The 24,966-nt window shown below is 37.0% G+C and overlaps 1 protein-coding gene across 4 annotated transcripts in view; it reads right to left on the reverse strand.

Moving 5' to 3' along the window:
- Positions 1–24,966, reverse strand: part of LOC108139232 (forkhead box protein O) — a 33,088-nt gene that overhangs the window by 4,553 nt on the left and 3,569 nt on the right. For 3 of the 4 annotated variants that reach the window (XM_041709101.1, XM_017261899.2, XM_017261900.2), the window contains 8 exons: positions 18,234–18,561; positions 17,745–17,959; positions 4,975–5,267; positions 4,067–4,291; positions 3,627–3,825; positions 2,729–2,909; positions 2,499–2,623; positions 1,649–2,291 (listed from right to left, as the gene is read on the reverse strand). In XM_041709101.1, the coding sequence (XP_041565035.1) occupies positions 1,911–2,291; positions 2,499–2,623; positions 2,729–2,909; positions 3,627–3,825; positions 4,067–4,291; positions 4,975–5,267; positions 17,745–17,959; positions 18,234–18,453 (1,839 nt within the window). In that variant the 5' untranslated portion in view covers positions 18,454–18,561 and the 3' untranslated portion in view covers positions 1,649–1,910. The remainder of the gene's footprint in view (positions 1–1,648; positions 2,292–2,498; positions 2,624–2,728; positions 2,910–3,626; positions 3,826–4,066; positions 4,292–4,974; positions 5,268–17,744; positions 17,960–18,233; positions 18,562–24,966) is intronic. The other variant, XM_017261901.2, reaches the window with a different exon arrangement.

Raw genomic sequence — 24,966 nt, forward strand, 5'->3', positions numbered from 1 at the left:
AAACATTTTAATTATGTTACTAAACTCTATGTATGTTTTTAAAATTCTTTTGGAAAATTCGTCTTAAAACATATCCATCAACATTTTTTAGTCACGAAATGTTCGTTTATTTTTGTTATATTGCCTGAATGTAAGCTAAAGTTCCACTGTGATAATTTATTTTAAAACAAGTCATAAATAATAAATCAAATAAAATGCAGCATCCAAAATATTTAAGCAAAGTCAAATTTTTTTTTTCCATTAAACACAAAAATATTAAAGCAATATAGTTATTTAATAACTTTAACATTATAATTTTAATAAAGTGCTTTGATCAACTTTGTTCAGGTTGTGTTGATTATTTTTCCTCTTTCTAAATTAACATTGTTAGTATCAAACATTTTAAACACTATCAAGTTACAAGTTTAAATCTCTGCCATTAAACAACCTCAGCCCCCTGAAATATCACCTGCCAAGTCAGCTTAATTTTTCAATATTAGCAGCGTTTAACACGCTTGATTTGAGCCGAACCCACACCGTTCATTCGTCCACGTGGCCCGCAGGTGAGCGGCGAAATCGACGGACTCGGGAGTTGGGTCAGATATCAGTGGCATGCATAAGTCACCCTAAGGACGTAATTAATTTTTCAGCATTTGCTTTCGGACGCTAGTCCTGGCCCGAAAAGGACAAGTAAAATTGGGGGAGTTGCCTTGACGAATTTGCGCCGCGGTTTGCATGCGCTGAGATGCCTTCGGGCTATTTTGCCTTGGCTTTGCCATGCTTGGCCAGTCAAATTAGCGCGGAAACGGGAAAGGACACTTGGCCGCCGAGGATACAGCACCGGACCACGTATCCTCGTCCTGCCAAGGTAGCAAAGTGGCTCTTACATATTTTATGGCTTAGGTAAATTGACTTAATTTGCCATAATTTGAGTGAGCTCCGTGCGCGGCAACCTCTCACTTTAAAAGCGTCCAAATTGAAAAGGACTTAAAGCAATTCCTTTTCCGCCTTTTTGTTTGTTGCTCTCTTGACAATGTATTATGATAATTGAACGCGTGTAATTGCCCTCAAGTAGCAGCAGACAAAAAAAGCCATAATAAGTACAAATTCCACGGCCAAGAAAAAGAAATACACGAAAGAGAATGTCCATAAAAGATTCATTGGGTGAAGTGAAGTCAAGTGAAGACGATTTGTATATAAACAGGACACGAAATCGCAGTTCAAAAAAAGGGAAGAATAAGAAAATCATGAAAAGATTGGGGGAGTGGTCCCGGTCTGAGCCACTTTTTCACATTTTACATATTCATAAAATGTGCGCAGTAAAATGACATTATTAACATAATTTATGCCGTCACATTGAATGGCTTTTAATGCTGATGTAAATTGAAACCGACCGGTGTGGTAAACAGTAAAAACTGCTAGTATGTTGTTGGATTTAATCAATATTTTAATTCTTCAAGTACTTTAAAAATGTACTTTAAAATAAAATTAAAATTTAAAATATTAATTACAAATTAATAAAAATGACACCCAAATCAATAAACAAGTTTAGATTAAAACGATTGAATTGTTAAGATGATTTCACTTGATTTCACGCGTATTGGAATAACAGTTTTTGAAGTTCTTAAATAAACTTCTAAGATTTATTAGAAGTTGTTTGTATGCTTACTTTGTAAACTTTTTAGTGGCGGTCCAACTGCGGCTCCTGCTTACTGCTCACTGATCCTGCAGCTGCTGCGTAACCGATTACTACACCGATTCCGTTTCCGTTTCCAGTTTGTCATCCATCTGCGGCTGCTTACAACTCTTTACACTATTGTCCTTAGAATTAGCGTTTTAAGCGTTCCATTGGCGACACAAACGACACACACACGCACACACAACGACGACTACCTACTAAAGATCATCCTGGGATCATCCACGAACACTTTCTAGTGCACCCAGGAGGGTGGTGAGGTCACCACACTGGGCTGCGAGTACTGCACCCTTGCGTTAAGATTTGTGGTAGCCGTTTGTGTTGCCAATTCCAGGCTGCTGCTGCTGTTATTGTTGTTATTCAGCAGCAACTGTTGCTGGTGCTGCTGCAGTTGCTGTTGCTGTTGTTGTTGCTGTTGTTGTTGCTGATGCTGCTGCTGTTGCAGTTGGACCTGCAGCTGATTTAGACTGAGACTGCTGCCGGAATTGCTGCTTATGTTGCTGAGGTTGCTGATGTTCAGGGGCGCACTGCTGCTGTTGACCAAGTTTGTGTTTACCGAGGCCAACGGGATGTTGATGTCCAACAGACCTCCATAGCTCATCTCCTGCTGCAGTAGCTAATGGTAAATATTAAAATTAATAACTCTTTTAATAAACAAACCTATCTGTAACCAAAGCTAGTTCGAGTTTTAAATTGATTTACAAATTTTATTGCAATTTAATAAGATTTGTAAATTTCCGTATTTTGCAAGTATTTCGATACTTTGATGTTAAGGAACACATTTCTAGCCAGTCTAATTAATTAAAAATCGCATCACACTTACCTCCTCGACATTGCACTCCAGATTCCCCACTGGAAAGTTCTCTAGATTAAATTCGTCTATCGGTTGCGCCTCATTGTTAAGCACCTCCAGGCATTGTCCTATCAAAGTAGAGGCGCAGTTATTATCTAACATATCGCATCGAGATAGGTGTAGTTTCGCAGACAGTTAGAGGGAGATAAGCAGGATAGAGGTATAGAAAAGAAGTTAGAACATCGAACAACATTCGTTACCTTCCAAGTTGGCGGACAGTTGCTGTTGTTGCTGCTGCTGTTGCTGTTGCACCAACAATACGCCAGTGTCCGTCGGACCATCGAGCACCACGTTGCTGTACGTGTTCAGGGAATCCGAGGAAGGCTCGCTGTTCGGATAGGCGGGCGACATTGTTGTGGTTACTGAATTCGGCGAGAGGCCCTTTAAATTAGAGAATAACATTTTAAAATCATTTAGTTAATTCCTTTTCAATATTTCTTAAATATGGGTTTCCTATTTTTGGGAAATTCCGATCTAATGAGAAAGATTTTAAAGATGCATTCAGTAAAATTAATTTAAATTAAATTTAAAATGAAGTATCCTGAATATGAAACTATGCTCCTTATTGATATTAATTATTTCATTGATAACATATTCCTTGCTTACAGATCAATACTGATCGTTTTAAATATCTGAATAAATTTATTTTATCTGTTTATAGACTTTGATAACATACTTAATATCTAAATGCTATTAGTGGTGGAATTGTGGATTGTGGAAATAAACGGATTTAGTTGTCTGAGCTATGATTTATGGCTTCAAATTTCCATTGTATTGATTATCACTTCAAATTATTTTGCTTGACTTTGGAATATATTTTAATTTATAACACAGTTTTAAAGACATAGTAAAATGAAACCTTTGTGAGCCATTTTTGATAGTTTGTGCTTCATAGCAAAATAAAAATGTTTAAAAAATAAAAAATATATATATACATACATTTTGAAAAAGAAAAAACATTTCGAACTTCTTTTTAACTGAACAAATACTGAATTTGGCATGATTTGTACTTTAAATTATATATATTTATAGCTCATTATAGCTTATTTTATTTATCCTTTTTAGCGATTAAAATGCTAGTTCCTCCATAGTACTCACATCTCTTGCGTTGTGCAGGCAGCTGCAGTTGAGCGATCGGTGCAGCAGGCACTGCGACTGCGGCTGCAGCGTGTTGTAGCCGGGGGCGGGGCCGTTGAGGGCGTAGGGCGACTGCTGCTGCTGCTGCGCCTGCTGATGTTGCGGCGGCTGGTAGGGCGGTGGCGGGGGCTGCGAGGGGATTCCCGAGGCGGCACTGAACCTACTCCAGCCGTACGATCGTTGGGTGGCAAGAACGAGAAGAGAAGGTGACTTTATAGATCTGTTATATATAACGGCATATCATCCGAGGCTAGCAAACATGCAAAAGCGCAAGATTTCACTTTATATCGAATTTTTAGCATGCAATAAATTATATTAAACAATAATGTTGGGACTTGGGGGTTATTCCAAGGAGTGACATATATATATAAACGAACTGAAAACAGCCATCGAGAACTGACCCTTGCTGCTGCTGGGTGCACAGCGTCAGCTCGTCCGCAATCGAGCCCGTCAGCTCCTCGAGGGCCTGGGCGTGGGCCTGCGTCATCGTCGTATTCTGGTAGTCGACGGCGAATCCCCAATCGGGCTCAAGATCCTGCGCCCTAATGGGACTCAGGCGTCCGCAGGAACTGGCATTGGATGAGGCGCGCTGCCGGAAGTCGGGTGACAACTGAAAGCCACCGCCACTTCATCATCGCAGTTTAAAATAAAAAAAGAAAAACAAGAAGAAAACCAATAAATAAAAAATCGAATAACATAACTTACATAAACAAAACGAAAGTTTAACTTATAGACAAGTCTACAAGGACGGTGAGACTAGTGAAATTAGATCAAGAAAACTGGCCAATCATTCACATAAGTGAAGTTTAAGCGCTGACTGCTAAATAACTACTTTAAAAAAAATAGATCATGCTTTAAAAGAGCTACCTAAGGAATTAATTAACTTAAACGTATTTTTTATAAAAATATATTTAAAAAAAATCTTCTAATTGCTTGACTTAAAGTAGTACAAGCAATAATATGCTGAAGTTATATTATAAAGTATCATAAATTGGTTAATGTAATTTTTTTTTCTTGAAAATAAACTATTTAATAATATAAGCTCGATGGTTACATTTAAAAAGTAATGAAAAGCTTGACAGTTAACATTTTATGCCCCATATTTTACTTTTAAGTGGGTTATTTTTATAAATTTGTATATTTTCCTTAAGCGTAAGCCAAGGTAAAAATTTTTTAATAATTTCTGGCTAACTAAGATGTAATAAAAGGCTAAGCAATTCAACCAAGAAGTAATGAAAGGCTTTTAAAGCTATTTGACTACTTATACTGTATAATCTACTTTATTTTACTCATCGCAGTTGATAGTTACCTGTGGAGCGGACTCTCTGGGAAATGGTCCAGCCCCTCGCTGACGCTGCTGCTGGGCGAGGGCGTGGCATCGTTGAGGCCCACCACGCCCGCCTGTCGCAGTGCCTCCACCCGCTTCTTGGCCCGTCCGCGGCGCTTCTCGTAGCGCGACGTCTCCATGGAGGCGGCACGGCGTCGGACCGACTTGCCGGGCTTGGCCTCCGGATTTAGCATCCACCAGGAGGACTTGCCGGTGCCCTCGTTCTGCACCCTCATGAAGCGGTTGTGCAGCGACAGATTGTGACGTATGGAGTTCTGTAACGAGATGCCAGATTGGAAGACGCATTTAGAGAGAAGTAGGAATTTGCTCTTGCAAACGAGTGGGGTAAAATAAAAGAATTGCAAAATTTGCAAATCCCCGGGACTTTGCTCATTGCGCTGATGTAACGATTTGTAAGCAATTGCTTGGGTCGAAGGACTGCGTTTCCTTTCGCCGGCGTTTGTGCCATTCAATTGTATGTCGACATTTTTATGGCTCACAGAAGGCACACACATATATCCTCCGCTCTCTAATTGGAAGATGTCTTCACTAGACCTCGTCGCCTGTCGCCGTCGTCGCTGTCAATTCATATTTTCCAACAATTGTCATAAATAACCGCGTGTAAGCAGCGTAATGACTGCGAATCGACATCGTCTACACAACCCAAACTGCTCCAAATAACTCGCAATTCTGTCTAGGTGGAAAAAAAGGAGAACAAACCAACGACAATTACATGTCATCGGGTGCAAATAAAAAAAAAAAAAAACAGAAGCGAAATGCCAGAAACAAATAGAATCAAACACGTTTAGTGTGGATTTGTCATCAGCTGGATATTTTTGGGACAGGGGTATATTGGTATCAAAAGAAAAAAAGAACGGATTTGTACATTGGCAGCCAGGCTAAATGAAGCATTACAAACTAAACTAACTGTAAAAGGCAACTTGCCGCAGATCCCATCCACCTAAAACTCTCTCACACATAGAGAAAATATTACCAAAATTAATCAAAATTCATTTATATTAAAGATATATTTAGTAGTCTTAGGAAAATGATCTCTTATTATTTCTCTTGAAAAAATATATCAAAATAAATAAATCAATTTTATTTGTTTAAAATTTCAAGTGATTTCAAAATCACAAAATATTTTTGTGATTGACGATCGTTTCCACTGTAAGTTAATGTGGATTTTTAACCAATATATGGAATTTTATAGTATAAATTGATTGCAATTGTATCAAACTTTTTTTAAGGATGATTATTGGCGTTCCGGCAAATTATGTATCACAAATTTTTAAAAAGTATGAAAATACTTGTTTCAAAAGTTTATAAAAATTGTATTTTGTGTTAGATTGTAAGTTTCTAATTTTTCTTTGTGGAGACACACCGCGCATCCCTTGAAAGGCACCGAAAAGCGGTTGCGACGCGACGCGACTCCAGGCGGCACATTGGCGCCATTTATCACCGTTGCCAGGACATGTGAGTGGGTGGCATTGGGTGGATTAGGCGGCGGTTGGGGGAGTTGTGGGGTCTGTCAGACGCCCGCCTGACGACAAAACCTGTTCGCAGACAGGAGCAACAGCCCCCGACTCCACGGACTATCTAATACTTTTCTGGATTTGCTTTACTATTTTCCTCTCTTTTTTTTTTTGTTGTCCAAAACTTTTACTTGGCGTCAGTGGAAGCTGCGTCTGTTGCGTCCTTCGTCCAGATAGTCCTGTAATGACATTTTTGGTTTGGCCCCCACATCTAATTTTACCCCCTTCGCATAAAGTTATCATTTTTATTTAAATGTTTAAGTGCGCTGCCGGCTGAGGCGTCTTTTCCTTTTCCATTTCCATTTTCAGTTTCCTCTCCCCCAGAGTTAGCGTGTTCAAACATTTTCGTTTTCTTGGCAAACGTTCTGATTATGCTAATGGCCAGATTGTGGAATTATCCAACCAACTTCCGCTCAGAGGCAGGATGTCCTCGGTTGTGTGGGTGGGTGAGTAATGAGAAAGTATTTCGCTATGGAATGCGAAATATATATTTTTCTTTGAGAGAAAAGGATTATTTGTAAGGTGGCAAATGGGCATGTGATTAGCATGTCTATATTTGTGTGGTTTGAGAAAACAACGAGATATTAAAAAATAAGATATATCTTAGGCAAGATTCTTCTTTATAAGGAAATTTTAGGCCAAATATGCAAGAAGAGTATACTTTAACCGCGAAACCTTAAAGACAGACAAATCAACAAAAAAGAGGGGTGTGCCTAAGGCCTACTCGCTCAAGGCCATTAAATCAAGGCAAAATGCAAACAAATGGCATTCATAATTTATGGCACACACTTCATTGAATATTCATAAACTTAAATCTCGGCCAGAGAAAAAAGCCTAAAGAACGCGAGAGCATTGAGAACATTCACAATTCATCTAACTAATTGGGCCTATTAAATCGAGAAAGATATATGCACGATTCGGCGACAGCGACCACATGCCGACCAGTTATATATGTATAAATTGTATATAGTGCCAGTGGTTACCAAGAAGCTGCATTACATGTACCCAGCAAGATAAGGGAATATTGTATACACTCAGAAAAGCTCTAAGTCATGACAAAATTGAGTGCACAAAAGTTCATTTGTGACTTACAAGTTTTATTATTGATAAAATAGATTTAAAAGAAAAAACTATGATTTAAATATTTTTTTATACTAAGAACTTAAGAGAGAAGTTGTTATTTTATTCAATATTTTTTCAACAGTGCATATGTGCTTATACATATGTAGGTCACCTCATTGTCCCGCTCCACAATTAGCATCCATGGCAAACACAGGAAAAGCAATCGGAAAAACTGGGCTTCCATTGAATTCACTTGGAGCAGTAAATGAGCAAAAACCCAGAAATGGAAATTTCATACATTTCTGGGGAGCGGCATTCGTAGCCAAGGATATGTGGGTCCTTATTGTGTACAATTAATGTGCATCGAGCGTGAATCACAAGAAACTAAACCAAATTGAGTTGCTAGGAATTCACTAGTGACCCAAAATCGATGGGTGGAAAACGTTGTTAAAGTTTTCCGTTGACCAATTACAATTATTACAGCAAAACTTTTATTTATGGGTGTGGAATTGGGGTCTCTGAATCATTTCTTTATAATTTATATGAGTAATTGAGGGAGATACGAGGAGGGCACAGGAATCGGGGGTAGCACTAAAATATATTAAATCCACGAGCTCGTTTTCCTCTAGGGTGACTTGAGGCTTTATCAGTCTTGGCTCATGGTCTTTCCTGCACGAGGGCAACCCCTCTCCCCCTCCCCCCGTCGTTGTATCCCATGATACGCTGTCATCTCGTATCAAATATGCATATTTCATTGGACCATTTGAGCGGCTTATGGTGGAACGGAATCGCGACATGTGGCGCTAACTGGGTCGTCCCCAATACTTCCGAACAAGTGGCGTTCGAGGAGGCTTGGGGATGCTGTCTATTGTAGGTGAAAAACTCTTGCAAAAAGATCTGAAGATCAAAGCGCAATACCATTTTTTATATATAGTTGTTTCTTAATAGCTTGAAAGAAAAAATGGAATAACTTTATTTGGAAACTAATTAACAACTTGCCTTGGCAATAATTTTAGTACCAGAGAAAAGTATTTATAGAGTAAAATGTAAATGTTTGCACAAATGATAATTCCATTTCAAAGTAATCTTTTTATGTATTTCAGCGTTCATTCTAGGCCTTGTTTTTAACAGTATTTAATATTGTCTAAACCTATTTAACTCATCTTTTAGTCTAAAATCCTTTTTTTGCTTTTAACTCAAAGTACTCACACTGCGACTCAAATGTTTTGTGGCTTAAAAAATAACCAAAAAATCAAGAATAAAACGAAAAAGAGCAAGATCTATATCGGTTTATGGTAAACGGTTAACTTCTGAAAAATGGGAGAGAACTCGCGGCAGAGAACTCGCGCCCCAATGCCAAACAGCTGCAGCGATTCTCACACACAAATCAAATGAACCCATAGCACTCAATGGACAAACACACACACAGCGGTATAGAAAAAAAAAGATTATTCGCATTTAGATGTGAAATTGAGATATAAATTTTTGAAACGACACTCTTTCTAGCTGCCTGTCCAGCTCCCTGCAAACAGGTTACTATTTCACCACCCCCCATTCATTCGGCTAATTGCAGCCAACCAGGCTGGGCAGTTAAAATTTAATACCGCAAAAAAATAAGGCAAAACCCAGTGAGAACGATAAATGGTTTGGAGTGTCAACTTTAAGATACCCTGAAAAAATGAAACAAAATTAATTAAATTGCGTGATTAATTTTACCAGTTCCAAGAATTTCAATGGACTAACATGAATTACTATATTACCCAATAAATACGATAATTTCAAAATACTGCGGAAACCATTTCGATTTTATTGATTTGCGAAGGTGTTGATCTGTAACAATTACTCTGATTGGGGGGAAAATATGCACAAATATGATGAGTCAAGTTAATTTTACATGTGAAATTTTATGGATTGATCAAAAAGAAACATGCCATCCCTCATTTCTCACATTTAGCCTTGAACTCTACAAATACCCGCGTGTACAAAAGCATCCAAATACAGACCAGTAAGTTTGGTTTCAGACTTTTTTGCTGCTTTAATTGTTTGAGCAAAACATTTTGTTCGGCTGGCCAATTTGTAAACACTTTTGTTCCGAGTGGGCCAAAGACTAAACAAATCGGGCAGAGAAAATTTATGGTGATGGGGATCTGGTTGAGGCTCTGGTCTTTGGTATCTGGTATCTGGTCTCAGAAGTGTCTGCAATATGTTTACCCAAGACTAATTAATTGTTTAAACAATTTTAGCTTACCAATATGGCAAGAGACGATATTCGACAATTGTTTACCCCGAAAGATCATTGACAGTTGCCATTAAATGGCAAACGATTTAGAAATCCATTTGGAAACGTATCACGATCGGGGTATTGATTGGATTCCGAGTGATTTCTGGCGCGTGTGCAGTAAATTTAAGTGTGCCCAGACGCAAGGCAATCATCGAAATTGATAGAAACTAATGGCACCTTTAATTGATTAGATAATCACCCAGTAATGACCTAGACCAAGTGAACATTTGATGTTCTAGCTCGCGCTCAATCAGTGGGATATAAAAAGTGGAACACTTGTGCAACCATCAATCAAATAAAACCTAAAGTTCTAATCAAATAACACTTTCAGTCTTATATAAGCTAAACTGATATAACAGCTATAGGAAATGCAATCTGGGTAAAAGTGAACTTTAAAGTTTCCCCTTAAATGCGAATATAAAATCAATATTTAAACAATCTCTATATCAAAAACCCATTTGCAGGGCAACAAACAAGCAAAAAGAATTCCAAACTCTGACAAACTAAATAAAAGAGCCATAGCCATAGGACAAACATGGGCCCTAGCAACTGATATAGCCCCCACTCTTCTCACTCCGCAAATATTGTAAAGATATATGAACATATAAAACAGGCGGCATTATCATCGCAATGATGATGTGATGATATGATATGGAATGGCAAAAGTTTTCTCTTTCTACTTCGCAGTTTCGTCTGTTTCGATTTCATTTTTCGGGATTTACTTCTTTTTTTTTGGCAAACTTTTGTGAACACATGTGGGTTAGAGAGGGGATGATGTCGAAAAAGAATCTGCAACAAAGCCGCCAAGGACGATTAATCGCAGGACACGTTGGCGCCTGCGTGCCAAACGGAAATCAAATGACAAAATAAAAATATACACGGCCTTCCTGTCGCAATTCGATTGAATTTCACCTGAGCAACTTTAAACAGAAAACCCATGTCTAGTAGGACGTACTCTGAAGGAGCCAAGACATATCCAATGTGAAAATTGTCTGTCTGCAACACAAGAGCGCTTTATAAGCAGTCCATAAGTGTCGCGTTTTATTCGCGATGACAAAGAATATCAATGGAATGAATTTAGGGGCAGAATTTGTCCACAGAGATAGACTAAAAATTACTCTTTCTTTCGATTCTTCAAAAATCAGATATACATAAGTTATATTTATGTGATGATATAGAATAGAACCTTTTTTGAAAAAATAAATTTAATTAAATTTTTAATTTATGTTTTCCAACCGAGCTTGCATTTTAATTCAATTTTGTTTGTCTATAAAGATACATTGAAAAAATGTACAAAACATATTTTCAATAAATTACAAAATTTAACAGCCTTCGAAAAGAAAGCACACATCCTTGGATAGAGTACTTTGAAGTGGAAGCATTCGACCTCTTACCGAAGCTAGAAACCAACAAAAGGCCACCGCAAACTTTTGCAATTGCACTTCGCCAACGAAATCGGGCCAAATGATGTGCAATTTTCTATACATATAGAAATATATATATATGTTGGTTACTTAGCGCGGGCGAGGACATTGCCCCTAAAATGTATGCAACGAAAATTGGAGCCAAGTTCATAAATGTGTTTGTCTGCTCTGCTGGCCATTCCCATTGAAGTTTATGAAGCTGAGTGACACTCATTAAGTACGGAGAAGGAAAGCCCTTCTGGCTGGTGGTTAATACTTAGTTTTTCTGATTGATTATGTGTGCGTATTTTGGGGCAGGCGAGGCTTAAAGAGTCGCGCAACAAATTAAATAACGATTTTCATTGCCAATCGCTTTAAGCTGGGGTTTCCCTTGACCCAAGGAAGCAGGCAAACAATTTGCACCAAACTTTATTTACGATCTAGTGTGGTCGCCCCATTAGTTTGCTTCCTTTTCCTTCCGATTCCCCAGACCACATTTTGGCCATTAACTGGACGTGAATGGACTGCCCTACTGCCCCATCCTCAAATCGAGTGATAAATGTGGGCGGAACTTGAGCAAGTGGTGTTTGAGCGACAATCAATGGGATTTGGAGTTGTCATCGTATGTCTCTTGGTCTAGGCCACGCCCACAGGCCTGCAGTCTTCGTTGGCGAAAAAGTTTTAAAGTAAGAAAAAGTATTATGATTTTATTATCTGCAGCTAGGTCGTCGAAGTGGCTCACTAATAAGTTCTCCTTAGATGTTTGCTACAATACAATAAAAAGGGGTATCTAAATGATGTCGACCCTTTGATCTCATAAATAAATAGCTGTTTTAAAACAATTGTAAATACAGTTCAATATTCTCAAAAATAAAGAAAAAATGATATATTTATATTTTGACAAATATTCTTATAAGCTTTTATTTAAGATATGTTTTTTCAGTTTCTAGGGTACAAAGGAGTCGATCACATTCTTAGATCTAGTTTTTGTAGCCTTTTGTTTTACTTTTATCGCATTTGGTCATTCAGAAAGAAACAAAGTGTGGAGCGGACAAACCTCATCGGTTTGGTCGACTTTATGGCTTATTTCTTATGATTATTGCATATTTATGGAGGCCCAGAGACTGGACTCTGGCTTCATCGCTGACAAAGTCAGACAACGAGTGGCGTTTTTTATAGAGAGGACCGGGCCCCACATGAGATAATTTCTCAATAAATAATTTGCAATTTTTTATTCGATTTTGTTTGGCTTTGAGACGGAACCAGTTTGATTTGCGCTGCCTTCATTGGCCTGCAGTATTTATTCTCACTCGATTATACATACTATATATGTCGCGCAGTAATACTAGAACGTAGGCACACAAAGAAGTTCATTAAAATGACAAGCTTTGATATTTATATGGCAAGAGCAGTCCGAACATATTAATAAGTATTTTATATATTAATAATTGAAGATTCCGGAAACTCATAATTTGTACGCAAAGCAGAAGCCAGAAAGTGTGGCATAAAATGTGTGTGTTCTCCTTTCCCGCGACCATAAAGCCGAAAAGTGCGATGTGCGATATTCGAGGGGGGTTTTATGGACCCAAAGATCGGACTGTATCATATAAACACACTAGGGCCAGACACTTTGCAATGCCAGACTCCGTCTACGGACATGCCCGACTGCCACTTGCATTCCACCGACTGGTTCGTGCTATACTCGTAAAATTCTCAGCAAAGAGCATAAATTTTTTCCATAGAGATACATTTTTGCATGTGGGGCTGGGGCTGGTTCTATGTGAGTTTTTGCAAGTTTTACAGCCCGGAGGCGAGTTGCGGCGGTGGTGTTAATTAGTACAACAACTGACGGCGTGACGTAGTAAAAACGTTCAGCAAATTGCACACTAACCTCACACAACGCAATGCCGAGTACACATTGTAAAAGCAGCATAATTAATAGTCTGACTATTAAGATCTAGACGGGTCAGAACGCCATATATAAACGTGATTGACTGTTGATTTGCGACCGTTTTATGAGGAGGCCTGGTTTTAGCACCTTATATTTCAGAAACTTTGTCAACAATATCGGTTATAGTTTGCTTGTTCTGAGATAAATCATTGAATGTGACAGCGATCGTAACAAATTTAACGTGTAAATCATATAATGTAAGCTGCAGAAGATATGCATTTTATGTAAGAAAATCTAATCAAATTATGCAGTGAAAATATTAAAATATTTGCTTTGACGTAAGAAGTGAGATTTTATATGAATTAAAAACAAGTCATTTATAAACAAGGAATGTATTAAAATATTAAATGATTGAAATTAAATATTTAAAATTATTATTGCGCAGTAAGGCAGCCAGTTATTCAAGTATAAATTCTCGGTAAAATTTTTACGATAGCGGACATTTTTACGCTGCCCCTGATCCATTAAGAAGTTATATAAATGCCATAGAGTCGAGAAATATATTAGGTAATAAATTGAATGATCCAATCGAATAAACGTTTTACGCGTTGGAATATTGAATAATGTTTTTAAAGTTAAAAGGGCTTTTAAAGGCGTAAGTTCGAGCCCACTTTGGCCATATAATAGTTTACTAACATTAACAAAACAAACTATGGCGAAGAAAAGCGAGGGCTGCGGCTAGTTCCGTGTGGCCTCCACTGTTATCTGCATAGTGAAAAAAAAAACTGAGAAAAGCGAAAAAAACGCTAAAAAAAAAGGGGGCGTGTGCTGGCCGGCAAGGCAAATTAATACTACGCAGTTGCCGGTACAGTAAGTGGGGCCACACTGACTGAGAGTTGCATGCAAATAATAGAAATAATAGAAATAAATATCCCGAATAGCTCGGCATGGTCTGGTGCGAGCAAGGTTAATGCTTATTTATAAACGAATATTATGTGCTCGGCGATCTTAGAGTGCTGATCTCGTTCTTGTTCTCGCTCGCGATTGGCGCTGCCATTTGGTTTTTAGCTAAATTTGTATATTTCCAGTATTTGCACGTTTCATTTCAACGCCCCTGCCAAATCAAACTCAAAATAATCATAAAAAAAACTTATATCGCTGTGATTTCATTTGCTTTTGTTATTGTTTTGGTCTTACGTTCAAATGCACTTTACACCAAATAAAATGCGCCGCGAAAAAACAAAAAACAAAATAAAACGCAAACAGGCCAACAATGCGTATACTTAATGCGCGACTAACAAGCGTGAACAGCTAGAGAAAATATGGGAAAAATGAGAAAGATCACTGGGAGAAGTAGGGGAGCGGGGTGCACTAGTGCACTGTCAAATGTCAAATGTCAAATTGATTACGCAAGATGTGCTTTTCTTATATCAAGACGCTATCGTTAATGAATGTCGTTATTTCCTTAGTTTATTGCATATTTATATTGTTTCAACCTATTTGAAGAGCTTGCACCGACCAATTGAGTGACAAATTGAGTAATGCGCATTTCGCCGCCCGCCTTCGGGTTCTTCTAGTTTCTGGCGCATTGTTGGCAAGGCCATTGTCTTGATAAGGCCCATTGATAAGTCCAAAGTTAACAAAGGTTACCCAGAGTGCTAGGCAAACTGCATTCACACTATAAGTCATGTATTGTTGAAATATTACACAATATACACGTGTTATCTTTCAGATTACATGCAATCGCGGTAAATCGGAAACTTTCCACACTAGAAAGAAGGTCATAATTATACCAGTTTGATCTGGGCTAGGATCTACATTTTGTTATAAATAAAATTAATTCTCTGTCATAATCTCGGATCTATCCGCCTCTTAATCTTTTTCACTGTTTTCCAAGAAAAAATTCCAAACGCCTTCCCCCAATAAAATCAGGAAATGTATTTCGCCCAACGTATATTCGTGAGATGCCACCTAAGAAGGCGTCATAAATTACAGAAATTTCCAAACATAATTGCCAAAGCGCGACGAGTTCAGGGCGAGTGAAAACCACGAAAATGTTGGGCCAAAAAATATTTATAACACGCTGCGGTTCGCTGCCAATTAAAAGAGGCAAATATAAAAAAATAAAAATAACATTTCGCAAACACAAAAATAAATTGATAAAAGGAGCAACAGAAAGAAATTCTTGGCACCGGTTCAATGGCCAAAACGACGTCCGACGAGGATGAGTTCGATGATGAAGACACGAGCCACCGAATGAACGAGCCACAGAACCAGAACCACCAACCAACGGAAGAAGCCTTTGCAATGCCGTCAAGTGGCAAATTTAAAATTCCACAAATGTCATTTGAGTGTTTCGCTCGTTTCCTTCTTTATTATTATGACGACTATTCAAAGAGGAAGCTCTGAGAAAAAAAGACGTGGAGCAGGGACTCGGCTAAAAGACTGGGAAAAGGAAGCAAGTGTCAGGTAGAACGCGGCAACGTGTTGCATAAATTAGTAAGTCCCATAAAACTTTATAAAGGAATGTGCAGCGTACGAAACTTTTCCTTTCAATAGTAGAACAGGAAACAAGTGAAAATAAGTTGAACCCAAATAAGCAGGAAAAATAATGGCTTAACTTTCTCTTTACCGATAAAATACAACAATTGCCCTTTATTATTTTTTAAATACAAAAACCTTTTAATTAATTATTCAGGTAACTAATTATATCTAAATGGTAAATGTTAATTTCTTATTAAAAACAACTAAAATGTTAATGGTTGTCAAACGAGGCAGAAACAAAGAAATATATAAAAATTTGTCGTTACAAGTCTCCGACATAAACAATACTCCTTAAAATGAACGCCTCAATACTTTTATTCCTCACCTTTATTCCCCTAAAAAATGCATTGATTGCAGTTTTGTTTACGTTTTGTTTTGTTTTTAGGCTTAAGTAACTATTTCTGCGACGCTAGAATAAATTTCTTTATCACAGTGATTGTAATTCCTATTCGTAATCACTAGAAAAACCCAAAGCGAACCGACTACTTCCGTGAAACCAGCAAAAAACGACAACAATTATAAATAATGCCAATATTAGTTCGCAACCCCAAGAAACGTATACTCAAAACAAAAACAAACTTAAATTCACTGGAAGCGCGCAGTCTGCGCAAAATAAAGTTTCGGGTATCAAGTGAAGAATCGTCTTCGATTTCTTCGTAGCCAGCGCAGCGCATTCTTCAACTGCCGTTAAACTTTTATCACTGCGAGGTGCTAAAAAACCAACAAAAATTAAGTGAAGTATCAGCAAAAAATGATAAAGAAATCAACCACGTGAATGACGCACTGAATTAGCCAAGAAATATGAGTGGATCGAATGATTTATGGGTCGGATCACGTATACGCAGACGATCATGAACGGAAGGAGTTCTAGGAAGTGCAATCACAGAAATTCCACCCTCTAGAATTTATTTTCGAAAACCACTAAAATGTATAAAACCGCAAGAGTGTGTATTTTTTGAATTAAAAAATAATAAACCCCAATTGAGGTAAATGTCAATGAACCTTAGCGATTGTTGATAACTTGCAAAAAAAGATCGTATAGTATAAATACACAAACAATCGGACACTGCCTATGTAAGCAAATGTTATCAGTACGAAAAAATGAAAACAAAATTTAACTGACTTGAAAACAGAGAGGGGAAATAAGAAAACAAAAATTAAAGCTTAAATGATTTATAAAAAAATATATTGTGTGTTAACTTTATTGCGCCAACTTAGAATTCAGTATTTAAGTCCCATATGGATTTCCTGGAAACCCAATGAAAATGCCTAAGCCCACTAAAAATGTACTGAAGTGAAACAAAGTGGTTTTGAGAAGGAAGGCAATCAGCGGATGAAAAGAGGGAACCGGAATCTGAATATGAATGAAAACGAAGCATGATTTACGCATGTACCCATGCATGTGATTGTGCACGCGTCTATTTATTTACGTATGCTGGGATGTAAACAAAACGAAAACGATCCGAAGATAAAAGCGCATTAATTGCAAAACTCCGCAAAAAATATGAAAATCCAGCAAAGACAGTGGGAAATGTGATGCTACGCCAAACATTTCACACACTCAACAAATAAGCTAAAATCAACAAAAAAAACCCCTGACTGACTGACTATTGCATAATAAAAGCGAAAAACGACCACAAAATATGAAAGCCAAGCACAAGCTCCACTTTATCTTCACTCTCACTTTATTTGACTGACTTGGCCATGAACTTGACCGTTTGCTTTGCGAAATGTGAATGAAATGGTTATTTGAAAGCCAACAAGCATTGTAGGAAACCGACAAAGTTGAAAGCTCTCAACAAAACATAAACAAAACTAAAAACATAGTGGAGTTTAAGGTTTAGACACTGATTAAGCTAAGTAAGTTACAAGAGTAAATTTACGCTTATATCGTTCTTGGAAAATTCAATAGAATAACCTTTTTTACTAACGAATTAAAGACACCTTTGAAATATACTTGAACTGTCCTATTGAATTTTATCAAGGAAATTTGTATTAAAATTTGTAAGATATTAACATAAAATTAACTGATTTACCTTCCAGCCGGCACTGCTATTCGAATCGCCCTTGTCCTTAAAGTATGGCACATTCTGGACCATCCACTCGTAAATCTGGCTCAGAGTCAGTCGTTTGTCGGTGGCCGATCCAATGGCATGCGTGATGAGATCCGCATAGGATAGATTTCCCCATGCATTGCGACGCGATGAGTTTTTCTTGGCTGCATTCGCATTCTGTATAGCCTGCTGTGAGTCTGTTTTGGGGAATTGAAACGAATAAATCATGATTTTTATTCGGGGAGGAAAATAGAGAGATCACAGAGAAAATCTCTTAGCATTAAGCATCGCTTAACATTCTAAAATACAAAACTAAATACAGTCGAACTTTCATAACTTAAACCACAAAGTTAAGTTCAATTATTAAAATGGATTCTTCTCTAATAGACACATGTTGAAATTCCACTAAAACTAGAGAAGTTCAAGGTATGGAGGTTCGACTGTTTCTGATCTCTGTGAGTGAAAGCCTACCTCCTGTGGCCAACTGCTGATTACTGGCCTTTGTACTGTCCAACTCGTCGGTGGGCTCCACGAAGTTTTCGGGTCGCGGACAGGGCCATGTGTTGGATCGGGCTCGGGTCTGTGGCTCAAAGCCCACGTCCAGGGGCAGCTCGACCCCCAGTTGGTCCATGGCCAGACCGTTCTCTGTGTGGGTCAACGTGGGCCAGTCCTGCGCGAAGCCGTCCATCATGGGGTAAAATAGGTCGTTGTGCAGTTGCAGCTTTGCGCCTTTTCAAGTTCTCCTCGCCAGCCCAGAAAGTATCGAGGCTAATTGTAAGGCCTGGCGATCAATCGTAATCTGAGAGCAGAAAAAATACATAAATTAACAACCATTATTTCGCAGCCTGAGCAAAATATAAAGAGTTTAAGACATAGACAAACAAATATATTTTTAGCCAATACCAAATTGGCAGGCTTTTAATTAATTATAGATATAAAAGTAATACTCTTTTTAAAACTTTTAAATAACTTGTTAATTGACTGACAAATATATATACAACTTTATATAATCTATAATACTATTTATCATCAAATTTAGAAAGTTAAAGACATTATACTGTACTTATTTTTCTTAGTGCAACTTTACCGAAAAATAGAAAGAGGCAGATTGATAGATATTAGCCAAAAATTAACCTTGTATTTGAAATGACTATAGAATTTTGTGTCAAATCATCTCATCTCTCTGTCAAGCATTTCGTTCATTTACGTTTTGATTGTTTTCGTGCTTCGAAATGTTGAAAACGATTTCCAAACGATCTTGGATCGTTAATCTAATTGACAATTCGATTTTACAATTGACGATTAATTTAATCACGTTTGGGAGAGAGCTCATAGGTATCTATCTTCGATTTAACTTTTTACACTTCTTTAGTTAAGAAATAAATTATTTTTGATTTTCAATCAAGCTTAAGAATTTCCGGTTAAGTGTATAAGTTATTTAACTTAAACGTTTAACAAATTATTCAGTTATTCTTATTTTTTTTAATACTTCGGTTGTGTTTGATTTATAGTACACGACTTTATAGTTTCAGAGTGCTTTAGTACTTGATACGAATACCCTAAACTACAATCAAATCTATTGAAGCAACAACATTTTAAATCTATAATTGCTGGAAATTTTTGATGTTTATTTATTCCAAGGAAATCTAAAAAAATGTGTGAAGCTAAAAAGATTACTCTTTTGGCCTTAACAATTGACATAGAAAAAGCTCTTACATGGAACTAAGAGAGCGCTATCAGCAGCCCCCAAGTAAAAGAGAGAACACGAATACAGCGACAATGGCGGTACGATAATGTAGGTTATGATCTTGTTCGAATGCCGCGCACATTTTCTTTGCATTCCAATGCTTCACATTGCTGCTTAGAAATAGAAATCAATTAGTTTTAATAAAATCTATAAATGCCTATATGACTAAATTTAGCACACAGATGGAACGGACTGGGCAATGGAAACGATTTCAATTAGCGCAGCGGCGGCGAGAGTTATCAATTCCCTAATAATTGGCCATAGTATACATTTGGTTAATCAAATCGCAGCTTTAAATACAATGAAAAGTGTGATAAATCCGGTGTTAATTGTTCTCTTTCTCTCGGCTTCTCTATATGTGACTTAATCTGTTCAAATATATAAAGGTCTATTGACTCTGTCTGGAATGAGAAAACTGATAAGTCATTGAAGCTAAACGAGCATCGCACGAACCTTGATAGCAATTGTCTGGTGCACTTTTAACCAAAAAGTAGGTATGAATAGGTAAAATGGAAACCTTATCAATTAGCTCTATTGAACCACTGCCTTTTGATTGCTATTTTCGGCCATTTTAATCGTGTCAAGTATAATTAATAAATTGCAATTGGTATGTCAAATGTGCCTGCTAAATTTCAGGACATTTTACCTGATAATGACAATTGTCTGATGCAATTTTCGCCTTAAAATCAAGAGACATTAGGAACCTTATCATTAAACTATATAGATTGGCATTCATTTTAACACTGTTTATTTTTATGCTACTCAATTTTTAAGGTTTAACTCTCAAATGAAATTTATAAGTTATTTATTATTTCTTTAAACTAAAACTAAAATAATTAAATTTGCAATTTGAAATTGCCAGGTAATTTTTGAAAAATGGGTTTCTGCTAAAATTGTTGATTTTTAGATCACCTTGCTCCAAAGGTAGGTAAATTCGGTGTCCACCTAAGAGAGATAAAGCTCATTAAAGAGAACTTTTCCCTCTTTTCAACTTGAAATTGTAAACAAATTGAAAAGTGTGCGTAACTGAATTAAAATTCAACATACGCATACACCGAACGCACAACGAGTATCTGTGTGTGGATCGTTCGAGGCAATTTTATTCAGCTTTTTCTACACTTTTTTGTTGTTCGCCAAAGAGAAAGAGAAAGATTGGAAGACTGAGAAAGGGGAGAGGGAAGAGAAAGAGACTTCGACATCGACAGCAAAGAACTACTTTGAGAACACGGAAGTTCATTCATTCGCTCTACCTAAACATTTGCCTACCTGAAAGCATTCCGATCGTCACCTCATTATTTAGTTCTCGGAAATTTTCGAAAACCGCTCATATCCTCTGGCTGGTGTTTTTATGTATTTAAATAACGAAATTATTTAGATAAGGTCGTTTGTCGTTGCATAATATCTTCCCAGCTAAAGGTTTATGGCCGCAAATAATAGCAATGCGAATGCGAATGAGTCGCACTGAAGTGCCCCCAGCAAAGAAGGCAAAAAAATCTTAGTCGGCAAAACAACTAACCGAAAAATTCCAACCTGACCTAAGCCACTAGCAACAACAAAAATCAAAGAAAATATAATGAGGCTGTCAAAAAAGAAACCCAGAAACACACTCACACAAAGCAAATGAAACTAATAGTAACTTTAAATCCAAAGTGATCGAATCAGATTTTCGCTGTAATTGGAATTTTTGAGAGAGGCATTCCGAGCTGCAGCAAAGTTCATTGATTTTGTTTTTGGGCCACCATATCATCGCTTTCTCTTCTCTCCACCCTTTTTTTTTAATTTATGCGTTTTAATTAAAGGGTTTCAAAACTTATTGTTTTCCCTCACAAATAGTATAATAATGTTTATGGTTAGACGAGTCGGCAAAACATTTGTATTTCTATTGTGTATACTTTTTTAATTAATCTTTAAATATACTTTTACATATCCGAAAGATCAGTTTCTATTTAGCAAATATTTGTATTATACATCATCATCATTTTATAACAAGATTATAAACGCTCGCCAATTAAGATTTATTTTGTTCATTGATGAAATTTCAAGAAACAATAATAATTAATTGTATTTTAGTCCTATTTAATAAAATCAATTCAATCGGTACCATCTGGAGTCTAGTCAGTATCAACCTAGTCCAGAGACCATTGCTTCTAAAAATTGTTTAAAATTCTAATTGCTGCCCCTCAGTGCCGGCTGCCAACTATTTTGAGTTAATGAGCATTTGCTATTCGCATTTTGCACTTAAATATAATCTGTTTCTTTTTTAAACAAGAAAAATTGCGTCGCAAAGTCGGGAGTTAAACATTGAATAATATGCAATAACATTTGATAATATTCAACAACGTCATTATATGAAAATAACCAGAGGAAAATAGCAAAACAAAAAATGAAAGAAATAGAAAGGCATAGAAAACGTAAACAATAACAAGATAATTCGTCTTAAATGCTAAGAAAAAAATGTATTCGGAGTGGGTTTACTTTTGATCTGCTGCGTCACAGCTTACTATAAAGTCGATCGAGTGACCAAATTTAAAGACAGGTTCTCGACAAACATATTTTTTATTACATCAGATAAGAGATAAAATTTGTTTTGCATATTTGACGCTTATTTGCGTAGGTGTTTTCTTTTGATCGGTCGATATTAAAAGTGAGATCAATGAAACACAACAGAGCTTGTTAGATTATGTTAATAAGATACTAAGCCATAATATCAGATAATAATCTAAAGAAAATCCAAACAGCGAAATTTATAGAGTGATTCAGAATTGTGTTTGTCTGGCTATATCCTCCAACTGGGCAGATAGCATAAATCACCTTTAAAGAACCCTGCGTAGGATGTGAAAATTTGCTTTGAAAACCATCTGTATATTTTCAAATATTACACTATGTTTCCACGAAATTGGGGGAGTGTACACGGAAAATCCCCACAGCATTCCAAGTATTTCAATGTCATGAATAGATCGAAGGCAAACATTTCACTAGGGTGAAGTCTTCAAGTGGTCGACACTTTTTTCAAGGGGTGTGACGATGGGACGCGCAACAAGTTGAAAGATTCTAAAACTGGGTATACGCCGATAAATGTGGGGGTCCTCAGAAAGCTGTTGATACATATGTATGTATATATAGAAATATAGAACTAAAGAACTAAAAGCCGAACGAAAACGAGTGCAAGCACGAACAAAAAAATTAAAAACAGATCTCAAATAATAATAAAAAAAACAAAACAAAAGCAAAGAAAAGCAAACTAAATAAAGACAGCAATAAAAAGATATTATAAAAATTAAAACAGAATCAGTACGAAGAAAGCAAGCAATGAAAAGGAAAACGGAATAAAGAAAGATCAACAGAGCGAGCAAAACAAAAATAAACCAACACTTGTTACGTAATGCCTTTCAATAGTTTGCTCTGTTTCCCGACTTTACTCATGGTTTATTGGTTTAATTCTATATGCGTATTAGTACTACATATTTGCCACCTCTCGAGGGTGTAGAGACAAGTTTGGCTATCAGTTAGTGGCACTCAGTGCCTCAGTGCCTAGCTGAGGCTAACATTAAGAAGCTGTTCCGGATAGACTTGGCCTCGACGATCAAATGATAAGCCAAGAAGCGGCTGCACCAGGGGCGTAGTAAGTATACTTTTCAATAGGGGTACTATTTTAATTGTTTATTATATTATGAATAAAGTGAAGATAAAGATATCAATGAATAAAATTTATTAAAAAGTCATAAGCTAAGTGTTTTTGATATTGAAATTTATCATTAATAAGAATTTTATTGTGAAAAAGTAAGATCAACATACAAATAAACATTTAATAATACATAATTTTATTTACATTTTTGTTTAATTTCTTATCGGCGCTCGTTTAAATAATGAAAGATTAAAATTAATTCAAATAATGAATAGAAATTTGATTTGTAATATAATTGTAAATATATTTTAGAATGTATATAATTTTAATAATAATTCTGCAAAATCACTTCATGTTTTGATGCCTTCTGGCCTCCGTTTTTTTAGTCTTTAGCCCTTCTAATCATAGTAAATCTCCCATTGCCCACGTCCATGGGAATTGTGTGCTTATCAGTAGGGCTAAAGCTCTAAAGATCACAAAGCCGGCCACAAAAAAGTGTCCGCCAGATGCTCTGTCCGCAGAAACCCTCGGCGACCCCAGCGAAACCATGTGATTTTTTATGCATGAGATTGGGTCGTCGTAGTGCCCCTGAATCTCAGGTATATGCGGCACTCACCTCCCCGGACCACCACTATACCTGCCCCTCACACATGACCGGGTGCAGCAACAATGTGGAAGTAAAAGAGATCTGCTCCCCGGCACAACCCGTCAAACAGGATTATAAAGCAAAGTAAGTCAATGCGAGAGAAGGCCCGATGCTCGGTCCGAAAAAAAAGAAACCCCAAACAGAGAAAATAATAAGCAAGACTGACAGCTGGTCGTCGGTGCGGAGATATTCGCAAAGCAACTGGTATGGTCTGCACCGATCTGGTCCGGTCTGCCCTGCCTAATGAGCCGACGACGAGATGAAGACGCCGACATCAATCCCGAAGCCCAGGTTCGGAAAGGTTCCGGGCCCAAGATTTCAGGCCCAAGCGCTCGAGTACCGAGTTCCTCGCGACCCCATATTGATCATAATAATAATGATAATGATGACGATGACGAGGCCACATCGAACCCACTTGTCGGCCATTCTATTTCGGTGCGACGGATTCTCTTAGTGTGTGCTTTGTCACCCTCCTTAAAACCGAACGACCTTTGGTTCGAAAGTGAATTTTACTCCAGTAATATCAACTTCGTCATGGGCTAACCTGCTGATAAACCACTTCAATGTGAAATGTAACTGGTATACTAGTCAGGAGACCTCATCCTTTACCTTAAATTGTTTGCTTATAAATGGGCTAGTCATAGTCAGTGTATTAACATTCAGTTAAAGTTTAACAAGTAATAGAAGCTTTAGGTATATTTTTCATAAGGAACTTAGTCTTCAAAACTATTCTAAGTTCCGTAATAACTGATTGATACTTTTAAAAGTATACAAACTACAAACATTCTAATTAGGTTAGGAACGTGGTTAAACAGACTTACTGTGAGGTCCAAAAAATGGGTTAAAAAGTGTATGCTTGCTTTACCTTGTGCAATGTTAACTCTAACTTATTTAATTTAATGTAATTTAACTAAAATCAATTATTTAAAGTCAAAAGAGTTTTTGAATTTGCCAAAAATATGACACTTTTGTAGCACTGCAATGTTAACTGTGAAAGTAAACACATACATATATTGACTTTTCAAATATAAAATTGTCTTAGATTACAAACTATAATTTTTTTCACTTGAAGAATTTCAGCAATGCCAATCAACCAGTGAACTCTCTACAACACTCCATTATTCCCTTCAGACACTTTGGAGCTGCGGCTTTTCCCGAGTGCGTTCTTATCACGCAAACGAAAAGA

The sequence above is a fragment of the Drosophila elegans genome, unplaced genomic scaffold, assembly GCF_018152505.1.
Source record: "Drosophila elegans isolate 14027-0461.03 unplaced genomic scaffold, ASM1815250v1 contig_476, whole genome shotgun sequence".
Taxonomy (NCBI): Eukaryota; Metazoa; Arthropoda; class Insecta; order Diptera; family Drosophilidae; genus Drosophila; species Drosophila elegans.